At 48.7% G+C, this 11,520-nt stretch overlaps 2 protein-coding genes across 4 annotated transcripts in view; one reads left to right on the plus strand and one right to left on the minus strand.

The window, feature by feature from the left end:
- LOC137801844 (serine protease HTRA1B-like) overlaps positions 1 to 4,191 on the plus strand; it is an 8,264-nt gene extending 4,073 nt beyond the window's left edge. The window contains exons 5-10 of the mRNA XM_068599254.1: positions 171 to 365; positions 704 to 736; positions 1,147 to 1,261; positions 1,440 to 1,497; positions 1,813 to 1,908; positions 3,121 to 4,191. Coding sequence (XP_068455355.1) covers positions 171 to 365; positions 704 to 736; positions 1,147 to 1,261; positions 1,440 to 1,497; positions 1,813 to 1,908; positions 3,121 to 3,289 — 666 coding nt within the window. The 3' untranslated portion in view covers positions 3,290 to 4,191. The remainder of the gene's footprint in view (positions 1 to 170; positions 366 to 703; positions 737 to 1,146; positions 1,262 to 1,439; positions 1,498 to 1,812; positions 1,909 to 3,120) is intronic.
- A 1,923-nt stretch (positions 4,192 to 6,114) lies between these two features.
- Positions 6,115 to 11,400, minus strand: cunh10orf88 (chromosome unknown C10orf88 homolog). Of its 3 annotated transcripts, none has more exons than XM_068599261.1 (9): positions 11,223 to 11,400; positions 10,650 to 10,796; positions 10,289 to 10,477; positions 10,126 to 10,195; positions 9,836 to 10,039; positions 9,579 to 9,698; positions 8,974 to 9,061; positions 8,577 to 8,754; positions 6,115 to 6,690 (listed from the first exon to the last, which is right to left on the minus strand). In XM_068599261.1, exons 2-9 carry the CDS (start codon positions 10,790 to 10,792, stop codon positions 6,453 to 6,455), a joined length of 1,230 nt encoding a protein of 409 aa, XP_068455362.1. In that variant the 5' UTR covers positions 10,793 to 10,796; positions 11,223 to 11,400; the 3' UTR covers positions 6,115 to 6,452. The 3 variants fall into 3 exon arrangements, with proteins under 3 accessions (XP_068455362.1, XP_068455361.1, XP_068455360.1); XM_068599260.1 differs by having other exon boundaries at positions 10,650 to 10,821; XM_068599259.1 differs by having other exon boundaries at positions 10,650 to 10,844.
- Positions 11,401 to 11,520: the final 120 nt, after the last annotated feature.

An 11,520-nucleotide genomic window follows, 5' to 3' on the forward strand; every position in this document is an offset into this window, starting at 1 on the left:
CAGCTGCACCGGACTCCTCTGGTTGTATAGAAGTCTACGCTCCATGTGTTAGAGCTGCATTCTCTCTCTCTCTCTCTCTCTCTCTCTCTCTCTCTCTCTCTCTCTCTCTCTCTCTCTCTCTCTCTCTCTCTCTCTCTCTCTCTCTCTCTCTCTCTCTCTCTCTCTCTCAGGTGAAGCTGCCGGTGCTCTTGCTCGGCCGCTCGGCGAGCCTTCGTCCCGGTGAGTTCGTGGTCGCCATCGGCAGCCCGTTCTCTCTGCAGAACACCGTCACCACCGGCGTGGTCAGCACCACGCAGAGGGGAGGCAAGGAGCTGGGCCTGCTGGACTCTGACATGGACTACATCCAGACCGACGCCATCATCAACGTGAGGGGGGAGGAGGGAGGAGGGAGGAGGAGGAGGAGGAGGGAGGAAAAAGGGAGTAGGGAGGAAGGAGAGACAGGTCTTTGGGGAGGTTTTCATGATTTTCAGCGATGACGTTCTCAGAAGTCTGCATAAGTCAGCGTGTCACAACCCAAATTGTTTGTGCATGACTTATGTTTGAAGCATATTTAATGTTCATGTAAATGTTCCGCATGGATCGATCTAACTTTAAACATCTTTAATGACCAGACCGCGTCCCGTCAGAGTTCATCATGTTTCTATAAACCTGCTGGGATTTCTCTGCTTTCACCTTCTGGCTTTGCTTCTTTGTTTTCTTGCAGTACGGCAACTCAGGAGGACCACTAGTCAATCTGGTGAGTGAAGGAAAACCTGTGTGTGTTGTTAAATATGACAATAGGGTGTTGATGATCAAGTGTTCATCATTTTTAATCCATGATTTCTCGTATCAAAGCTACATCTGAAACATAAACAAGGTTTTGTTTCTCTCGCCCTGAGATTCAAGTTCATTTAACGCTTTCAGAAACGGCGACAGAAAGTCATTTTGTTTCTCATTTCTTGGACCACAGCCGTGCGTTGTGGAGCAGCTGTGTGTAATCACATAAACAGACACATAAAGTCCTTTATAAATAAAGAGTTTGGCATCAGTCGCCGTCTGCAGCTGCGGCTCATTACCAGTTTGTTTTGTGCGTTACTGAAGCGCAGAGCGGCGCGGCGTCAAAGCGACGCCATTAAACTGACGTGCACCGCTCTGCGTGTCCTGCAGGACGGAGAGGTCATCGGCATCAACACCCTGAAGGTCACGGCCGGGATCTCCTTCGCCATCCCCTCCGACAAGATCCGGCAGTTCCTGGCAGAGTCCCACGAGAGACAGGCCAAAGGTCGGCAACGCGATTGTTGTATAAAACTGTAAATCACAGCTTGTTTTATAGAGGAAAAGCCCCAAACTGCTGCATCTGGATGTATTAAACACCATAAGTGATATTCAAGTGAAATATGACACAATTCAAATAGAAGATGATTCACATGTTGATGCGTCCACATTGTCGTGTTCTGCAGGTAAAACATACCAGAAGAAGAAATACATCGGCGTCAGGATGATGAGTCTCACTCCAACGTGAGTTTCTGATGACATCATGCTACATGCTACATGCTACATCTACACGTCAGGGAGTAAATATAGTCGTTGCTTTTTGTGGGAAAAATACATTTGGTCATATTTATATATATTTTTTCTTTTTGCAATAACACAACGTGCATTTCGGTCAGTGTGTTTTTTTTGAAAAGGTCATAATTTAAACCTGATGAAAACCTGATGACTCAATGTGCACGCTTCACCACGATGAGCGCGATGAGCTCTAAAGTCACAACGCTTCAACGCGCCTCGCTGGATTCAGAGCTGCTGTGTTTTGGGCTGTTTTCCTCCCGGCAGGCTGGCCAAGGAGCTGAAGGAGCGGCACTCAGACTTCCCGGACATCACCTCCGGGGCGTACGTCATTGAGGTCATCGGCCGGACGCCAGCGGAGGCGTGAGTCTCTCTCATCGCTCTTTAGTCCCACGATACGTTCACTGCCCACGAGTCAAGAGATTAATCATCTGAGGAGAGTTCAGACAACAGATAGAAGGTTGTTTCTCGACTCCCTTCAGGCTGAATATACATGGGTTTTGTCCCAGGAAAACCTTTTGCTCTCCAGATGTTGACAGCGAGAGAAAACAGCAGTTTGTTTCCTTATTGTCTGACTGGTTCTGTGAGTCACGCTGATCTGAGCTCGCTGAAAGGACTTTTATTAGGTTTGAACTGTGTGTGTGTGTGTGTGTGTGTGTGTGTGTGTGTGTGTGTGTGTGTGTGTGTGTGTGTGTGTGTGTGTGTGTGTGTGTGTGTGTGTAGACTGCAGGATATGGAAAGTTCACTTCTGGTTTCAAAGCTGCTGTTTTGAATTTGCAAACTGGGCTGGAAGCCGGCGGCGCAGCAGCATCACGAGTGTTTCCCACCCAGAAGGTCCAACTCCCTCTGGCAGGGCGGACGAACCGCCTCAGAGTCCAGAGAGTTCTGGTTCTTCTTCTTCTCTCTGCAGCCTGAAGGCATTGCTTTGATTATAGAGGCAAAGCCCCCAAAGACCTGGTTCAAAATGTCAAACATGTCTGTGTTACATTATTTATAATGACGACGTAAGCAACTGGAAAAGTTGAGTTGACACGGGAGGAATTTTAATTCATGCAAATGTCTGCAGCCGCTAAACAGTTCACATGTAATTCTCAATGTTGACTGTTAGCTGCTAGCTCTGTTAGCTCTCTTCTGTTAGCTGAGCTCTGTTAGCTCTGTTTGCTTTCTTCTGTTTCTAGTTATATTTTGTTAGCTCTGTTAGCGCTGTTCTGTTAGCTCTGTTAGCTCAAACAGCTTGTTTCTGTTTGTCCTTTGCTAAGCTACAGTTATACACATACACACACGCAGCTGTTTTACCCCGGGCTGCAAAACACGAGCGGTACAAATTCTATATGTCTAAAACCGTCAATAAAACCTGTTTTCAATCCATCGCGCGAGTCGCTGCGACCACAAGAGGTCTGAGCATTCGTCACGAATGAGAACGGAAACTATTAGATCTACTGGTCCGGTTGACAGACAGACGTCGGGCTGCACACGCTGACTACATCACCTCCATGCCGATAAGTGGAGTATGCACATCATTTTGTTGAGAAAGTCATACCTGACATACGACCCGCTCTTCTTTCTCGGTAACAGAGCCGGCCTGCAGGAGAAAGACGTCATCATCAGCATCAACGGCGAGCGGATCACCTCGGCCAGCGACGTCAGCGCGGCCATAAAGCGCGACGACACGCTGCGAGCGGTGGTGCGGCGCGGCAACGAGGACGTCCTCGTCACCATCGTCCCCGAGGAAGTCGAGCCTTGACCTCTCGGCCCGGGCGAGCGAACGAGCGACGACCCCGACCGGTCGACCGATCCCGAGCTGGCTCTCAGAGGTTTTTCGTGAGCTCTGGAAAACCAAGCAACCAATCGGGGCGTGTGCCTCTGAGGCCACGCCTCCTGCGTTTATGAACTTGTGATTATTAGCACTGCTCTTTCACGCTGATACGCTCACACGGTGTTCATGACCCCGTGGACGGAGGCTTCCTCCCTGTACTCATACTTCTCATATTAGTCTTTCTTTTAATCTCAATTTACCGTAAAAGTCGGGTTATAAACCGCTACTACCTTTAGTGGTTGTCCCTGCTAGCTCCGCGCTGTAGCCAGCTAGCTCCCCGCTAGCTCCCAGACAACCACCGACGGTAGCGGTCCCGCTACCGTCGGTGGCTGTCCCAGCTTGCTCCCCACTGTAGCCAGCTAGCGCTGCTACTAGCTCCCTGCTGTAGCCAGCTAGCGCTGCTGCTAGCACCACGCTGCTGCTGCTACTGTCCGCGTCCCCGCTGCCTGAGACTGGCGTCGAGCCCGGGCTGGTCCCGCTACCTACGGTGGTTGTCGGGGAGCTAGCGGGGAAGATAGCAGCCGCGCAAGCTGGCTACAGCGAGAGAGCTAGCGGTGACAACCACCAAAGGTAGCAGCGGCTTACAACTCAGCTTTTACGGTACTTTCCATCATCACAGACCTTTTATATTCTCCATCTGTCGCTATACGACGATTTAACTGCAGGTTACCGTGGTTCAGTTTTGTTGTGTATGTTCTTGATGTGATTTTCTTTTTTAAAATAGTATTTTTGTCTCCTTGTTTGTTTGATGCCAATGTTTTCAAAAAAATGAGAATAGTCATTTTCAAAACTGTTATTTCCTTTGACAATGTCAATAAATAACTGTTGATTTGACCTCAAACATGATCCTCAATCGTCCAAAAGGAACTAACAACAAGACACTTTGAATATCTTCTACAACTGTACACTCGTTTGGTGAAAGACAAACGATCCTGAAAGGGGCTAAAGGTGCTAATGGGGCTAAAGGAGCTAAATGGGCTAAAGGTGCTAATGGCGCTAAAGGAGCTAAATGGGCTAAAGGTGCTAATGGGGCTGAAGGAGCTAAATGGGCTAATGGGGCTGAAGGAGCTAATGGGGCTAAAGGAGCTAATGGGGCTAAAGGAGCTAATGGGGCTAAAGGAGCTAATGGGGCTGAAGGAGCTAAAGGGGCTAACAGGGTTAAAGGGGCTACAGGAACTAAAGGAGCTAACAGGGTTAAAGGAGCTAACGGGGCTGAAGGAGCTAACAGGGTTAAAGAAGCTAAAGGAGCTAAAGGCTGCTGGTTCCTCGCGGATCCCCGAGGTTCTGAACACTCAAATACGTTTCTCAGAGTCGGTTGAGACCAATAACTGAGCTCAAAGGAGAGACGAGCCTTAAAATGACCCGGAGGCCAGTGACAGGACTCCAAGTAAATGCTAATGTTGCTCTGTGTGTCTGCTGGTTGCATAAATAAGCAACTGTTTGCAAACATGTTCGCTATTTAGGTTCATTAGGAAATTATTTCTTTTTTTACAGCTCACCTGCTTCCCATTTCCCCCAATTACGGGTTCATTTCCACTGCTCCGTGTTTCAGGTCCTCCTCCTTTGTTCAGCGTGAAGGACGAACAGACGCTCCACATGAAACCCACAAAGGAACGCCGGTTTCTAATAACTGATCACAGATAAATAAACACGGCCGAGTAGAAACTCAGCGGCTTCACCAAGAGACGGAGAGAAAATAACTCCTTCATCTCTCAAACATCTTGTTCTCCTCTTCCTCTGGGCCTCGTTACACACTGAAACACAACCACGACACCGTGTGTGTGTGTGTGTGTGTGTGTGTGTGTGTGTGTGTGTGTGTGTGTGTGTGTGTGTGTGCGTGTGTGTGTGTGTGGTGACGTGGTCCCTGTGTGGTTTGATGGAGGCCAGCTGATGTAAGTCGATGTACTCGGGTCAGATTTTAAGTGTTGCAACACTTTGAGACACGCCAAGTGAAAGCGGGGTGAAGTTATTCAGACGTCACGTGAACACGCATGAGTTTAACATTACAATGAACTTGACATTGAGATTATAAAATATGCAAATGAGGCGTTATATAAGCAGAGGAAGAGGAGCAGGATGGACGTTAATGGGACCAGAGACCTGAATGACACAGCAGATGTTTTTCCCAGAATGCTCTGCTGCTGACTCAGAGTATTTCCTGACTCTGAGCCCAGAGAAACCCAACGGAGCGCCAGAGCGCTGCTGGGTTTGGTCGTCACGGTTAAACTAACTGCGCCATCCAGATGTGACGAGGAATTATTTTATAACACTTCATTTTGCATAAAATGAGATTTTACGTAACATGTTCTAGTCCCTTCTCCTCCAGCTTTCATCTGTTTATTTCCTTCCTCGCCATTCAGGGTCGGATGTAATCTTCTCCTCTTTGTTATGAAAGAGTTATGAAACAGGATATATTGTATAAATATATACTTTTATTGCTTTTAATATCAGCATAAAACCGTCAAAGTCACACAAGTCAAAACTTTAAGTCGCTTCATGTTACAGACATTATTTCAAACATTACCGTGTCGCATTAAACACTTTAAATCAGTTACATGTCATATATATATATATATATATATATATATATATATATATATATATATATATATCAGTGCAGTTACAGAACATGTTGTGAGGATATTAACTGTGGATCAGGAGGAGACATTAGTTGACATAACAAGGTGAATAAATAAATGTTCTGCTGGTGTCGCATTAACTTTCCCAGGATGCATTGCAGCCACGAATGCATGTTTTCTTTTTTTGCAATATGGATCTCTGCAGTTACAGATGTTTATTTTCCTTCCAGCTGACGCCCCTGTGTGTGTCTCTCACACACACACACACACACACACACACACACACACACACACACACACACACACACACACACACACACACGCGGTTCCTCTGCAGCAGGACACATGAACAGTGTTTTTGTTGCTCGATGGCAGCATATTGCAATAATTGTGTTATTAGATTAATATTCCTTTCCTTTCCTTCTCTCCTTCTCTTCTTCATCCTCCCTCTGACCTCGAGGTCTCGGTTGAAGGCTTGACAAGGTTTTCTGGGTCTTTTAGTGGTTCTGGACTTAGTTTGAGGCCGCCGCCGGGTCGGTCTGCTCAGAAGGTCCCGCCGCTCCTCCTCCTCCTCCTCCTCCTCCTCCTCCTCTTCCTCCCGCCGCCGCCGGGTGGAGGGCGGCGAGCGGCAGGGCGGCGAGCAGCGCCTTCTGCAGCTTCTGCTCCAGGGCGTCCATCCGGCGGTCCACGTGCTCCTTCAGCCTCGCCTCCATCTCCTGCAGGCGGCGCTCCATGGCCGAGTCCAACTCCCTGAAGACAGGAAACACGAGGTGAGAGGACGCTGAAACCCTCACGGACACACGGCGGTGACTCATGCACGCACAGCTTCTATACAACCGTTTTAAAATGTAGAAATAGAAGAAATATGATGCAAATACTGATCTTACAGTCTGTGAGTTAAGTATTTGCATCTTGTTTTACATGCAGGAGTAAACATCTGAAAGTTAAAGTAAGAGACCAAATTTCTGCATCTAACAGAACCAAGCCATGGACCAGAATGCAATGCAGCAGCCTCAATAGCCCACAATGCAATGCAGCAGGTTTGGGTTCTAAACAACGTTAATCTCAAAGTTTCTCCAAAGCAAATAAAAAAACACTTTCTCTGCCGGCATGAAGTCGCTCTCACGAGTCAGCGGCAAAACTTAAAGCAACACGAGCTGAAAAGCATTCTGGGAAATCACAACCTGTCCAAGCAGGTGAAGTACGCAGGTCACAGCCAGTTCGCAAGATCAAAGACTTGACATGAAACATGAATATCGCTCAGGAGCGTTTGACAAGAGGAAACATTCCTGAGCATCTTTACAACAAACACCTCTCTCCGTCGTCTCAACTCAAATCTTTAACTCCGTTCGGGTGGAACGAGCCGCGTCCTCTCCGGCGTGGAGTCAGATCTCAGCCGTCCTCTGTGAACACGCCGGCTGCTCGTCACCTCTCCATCGACCGGCTCGAACACGCCGCTCTTCTTTTATCGCAGGGTGAAACTAACGTTGTCCGTGAAGCTATGCTAACCGCCGCCGAGCCTTCGGCGTCACAGATTCCATGTTTGCGGAGCGGTTTGCTGCGACAGTCTGATGACACGTGCGGCGCTGCTGATGAATGAGCTGCTGTGTCCGTGTCGGCCGCCGCTCGGCACCGACGACTCTGCAGCTGCTCCGACTCTCACCAGGAGAAAAGCACATGCAGGAAAGATTTCACTGTCTGATGGATTATGATGTTTTATACGTGTTGCCGGGCAGATCAGTGAATATTCTACCGCCAGGCGGTGGGAAGTGTTTGGGCGTCAGCCGGCGGCTCACAAAGCGACCTCACACAGCCTCTCGTGTGTCTATGAGAGCGTCTCTGTTCCATCCACGCCGACCTCCACCACGTGACCTTGAACAACGACCTTCCATTCAGTCAGGAACAGACGAGCTCAGACGTTCCAGCCGCATGAATGCAGAGACATAAAGAATCTCTTTGGGAGCTGAAGGTCTCTGTGATCGTCAGCAGGATTAAATGTTGGAAACGAGGCTGCGAGCGAACTATTACCAGTGTTCTCTCCGCGAGCGTCACCAGATGGGGGCGCTAGCGTGAAGGTAGATTTGTGTCTTTTTTACCCAAATTATCTCTAAATCTTTGTTCTCTCTCAAAAAAAAAAACGCTCTCAAAATTTTTTTTCCCTCAAAACTAAAATTTGCTCTCAAAAAAAACAACAAAAAACAAAAACGCTCTCAAAACTAAAATTCTTTTTTAAAAAAAAATAAAAAATAAAAAAAACCTGCGCTGACCCCAAAAAACTACGCTCTCAAAAATAAACAAATTAAAAAAAAGGCAATTTTTTTTGAGAGCAATTTTTTTTGTTTTTCAGAGAAAATTCTTTTTTGGGAGCAAATTTTAGTTTTAAGAGCATTTTGTTTTTAGAGACAATTTTTTTTTTAAAAGTGCAAATTTCTTTTTTTAAGAGCAAATTTTAATTTTGAGAGCGTTTTTTTTTAAGCGTATTTTTTTTTTGAGAGCAAAGATTTTAAGATAATTTACCTTCAAACTAGAAATTTTAGAATTTTAGAAAAGTGGGCGGCACACGAAGGTTCATCAGGACTGTTGTTGCTTTGTCGGACTCCCACACGTGGAGTCGCGTCTCACTGAGCGTCACTCACCACGAGCCGTTCCTCGCCGTCGTCTCCGCCGCCGCCGCCGCGTCGTCCAGCCTCAGCTGCGTCACCTGACCACAGAGGCTCTGCAGCGCCGGCAGCAGCTGCTCCGGGCCGGAGGCCGCCGCCGGGCCGTGACCCGTCAGGAGGCGGGACATCATCTCCGCCAGCTGGGCGCGGCCCGCTAGAGACGCACGACCACGACACCAAGGTTCAGGAACTTGACAACCAACTTTCAGTGTCCTTGAGTATTTTTTTTATATGTTTCACGATCTATCGGTTTAAAACCTAAAGACAAAACCTTAAAGACAATCAGACTTGTGATTGTTTTCCAGAGCGACAGCGTCTCAGCATGAAGGTGAGTCTGCAGCTCGCTATGACCTGAGAGAGACGACTTCCTCACCTGGAACCTCGGCGTTGACACCAGAGAGCGGCGAGTTGGGGGCGGAGTCAGGGGCGGAGTCAGGGGCGGAGTCCGACATCGCTCCGTTCTGAGCCGGTGGAAACAATATGAGATTATTCTGACGTGCAGCAAACGTTTCATGAGACAGGAAGGAGTTAGGACAGCAGGACACACAGACTGTGACTGATGAAGACTGTGAATGATGAAGACTGAGAATAATGAAGACTGTGACTGATGAAGACAGTAAATGATGAAGACAGTGAATGATGAAGACGGTGAATGATGAAGACGGTGAATGATGAAGACAGTGAATGATGAAGACAGTGAATGATGAAGACAGTAAATGATGAAGACAGTGAATGATGAAGACAGTAAATGATGAAGACAGTGAATGATGAAGACGGTGAATGATGAAGACAGTGAATGATGAAGACAGTAAATGATGAAGACAGTGAATGATGAAGACAGTGAATGATGAAGACAGTGAATGATGAAGACAGTAAATGATGAAGACGGTGAATGATGAAGACAGTGAATGATGAAGACAGTGAATGATGAAGACGGTGAATGATGAAGACAGTGAATGATGAAGACGGTGACGGTACCGTGGATGCTGCCGGCTGCGGCGCGTTGCTGGCTCCTCGAGTCAGAGCGGAGAAAACGCCGCCGCCCATCAGGAGAGGCAGGAAGCCGGCGAGAGAGCCGGCCTGGTTCTGGTTCTGGTTCTGGAGAGAAACACAGCGTCAGGAGGAGCTTCAAGTGAAGTCCATCAGCATCGCTGCTGTGACGTTAAGTCCCTGTAGTTCCCCTCCCTGCCAGCAGAGGTCACTGAGGGTCAGTGACACTGCTCCTTGGCTCCCACCTTCTGCTGCCCGTGCACCATGTCCATGAGGCTCTGGGCTCCGGGCGAGAGGCTGGTCCCCATCTCCTGGACCAGACACTGCACCTGCTGCATGTCGATGCCGACGCCGGCAGCGGGGGAGGGGGAGGGGAGCGGCGGCGGCGCCCGGAGGCCGACGACGACCCGACGCACCGACACGCTGCTTCTGCCGCCCAGCGAGAGCAGCTGAGGGCGCCGGAAACCAGAGGATTCAAAACTCAGATCACTGCCGCGATGCTAACAGATAAAACGTCTCTCAGAGAGCAGCTCACCTTCACCTCGCAGGCGGAGGACGGGCGCTCCAGCACCAGCTGCTTCCTGTAGAAAGGCCCTCGGTCCGACCTGTGGAGGCAACACCGCAAAGAGACGCCGCTTCAACAAAAGCCGCCGGACACATTCGTGATCAGAGCGTGAGCGGCGGCGGCGGCCTCGTACCCGTCTGGCTGGACGCCGGCGCTCCTCTCCCCGCGCGCCGTCCCGCAGTATTCGCCCGTCTGGTCGTACGCCTCCATGGTTCGAGCCTCGCTGACGACCAGCAGGCGGGCGATGGCGGCGGCGGGCGAGCAGCGGAGCGTCAGGAGACACGGACACCCGACCTCCTTCTGCTCCAGCAGCACCGGGCCCCTGTGAGGGGACGGACATGTTTTATTACACGTGTTTACCTTTTTATTACACATGTGTAGCTTTTATTATAACACCAACATCATTCAAACGGCCCTTTTGGTTGCAGAGACACGCCCTCTTCAGCTTGGCAGGACATCTAGAGGAAAGGGTCCAACAAAAGGTTGGTTCTCACCGGTCGGTCTCGTCTCCTTCTGGCTGACTGAGCTCCTCTTCGTCGTCCTCTTCGTCAGCGATGTGAACAGGAAGCAGCACATCGGACAGCTGACGTCCCCGGCAGGTCCAGGCAGCGCCGCTCTGCACGGCAATGTCCACCATGACGCTGCCGGGACGGACAAGGAGACAAGCTGGGACACAAAGGAGGGAGCAGCTAAGGAGACAGGGAAGGAGATGAGTTTGGTGGGAAAAGTTTCAGGAAACAAATCAGTTTTTTTTATAGTTGTAACATTATAAATACTCCTGAACTTCACTGTGTATGTAATCAGAGGGTACATTTACTACAGTTCTCTACTTGAGTACAAGTGAAAGAAATACTCATTACTACATTTAGATGCTAAATGCCTGCAGTACTTTTAACTGTAAACTGTACTACTATATTCTGTAGTTGTACAACGGCCGTCTACAGATATCTGAACACTTCTTCTGAATACATCCTTTGACCTTGTGGAGGTATCTTCTGTATATCAACATGCAGAATAAACAAACATACAGATCGCTAATCTCAGGCTGCTTTCACCTTTTCATTTACCTTAAATCTGTCGATTAGATCGTTTTCCATCCGGTTTTTTTCATCTTCATCTTCACGTTTGAACAAATGAAACACAATCCTCTGATGAACTGGGATCCAGCAGGTTTAACCGAACATAACACGGTGTGAAGGCTAAAGAAGCTCAACCCGCCGCAGAGACCCGCCGCAGCCTGGATGTGTCAGGCGACACGCGACGGGCGGGGCGGGGCGCTGCTACGTCATCAAACAGCGCAGGCGTTGACGTGAGTCGCGGGTTAATTATTAACATATAACTGTAATTTAATTACATGAAGTTAAT

Source organism: Clinocottus analis, unplaced genomic scaffold, assembly GCF_023055335.1.
Source record: "Clinocottus analis isolate CAN_PGR_092001 unplaced genomic scaffold, fCliAna1.0.p SCAF_44, whole genome shotgun sequence".
Classification (NCBI taxonomy): Eukaryota; Metazoa; Chordata; class Actinopteri; order Perciformes; family Cottidae; genus Clinocottus; species Clinocottus analis.

What these genes read in the sequence shown, in the direction of transcription:
- cunh10orf88 (XM_068599261.1), bottom strand. Translation starts at nt 10,792, where the DNA reads ATGGTGGACATTGCCGTGCAGAGCGGCGCTGCCTGGACCTGCCGGGGA. An exon ending in GCCGGCGTCCAGCCAGACGG is followed by an intron (nt 10,196 to 10,288) that starts GTACGAGGCCGC and finishes TTGCCTCCACAG; the next exon opens with GTCGGACCGAGGGCCTTTCT. An exon ending in TGGTGCACGGGCAGCAGAAG is followed by an intron (nt 9,699 to 9,835) that starts GTGGGAGCCAAG and finishes GTTTCTCTCCAG; the next exon opens with AACCAGAACCAGAACCAGGC.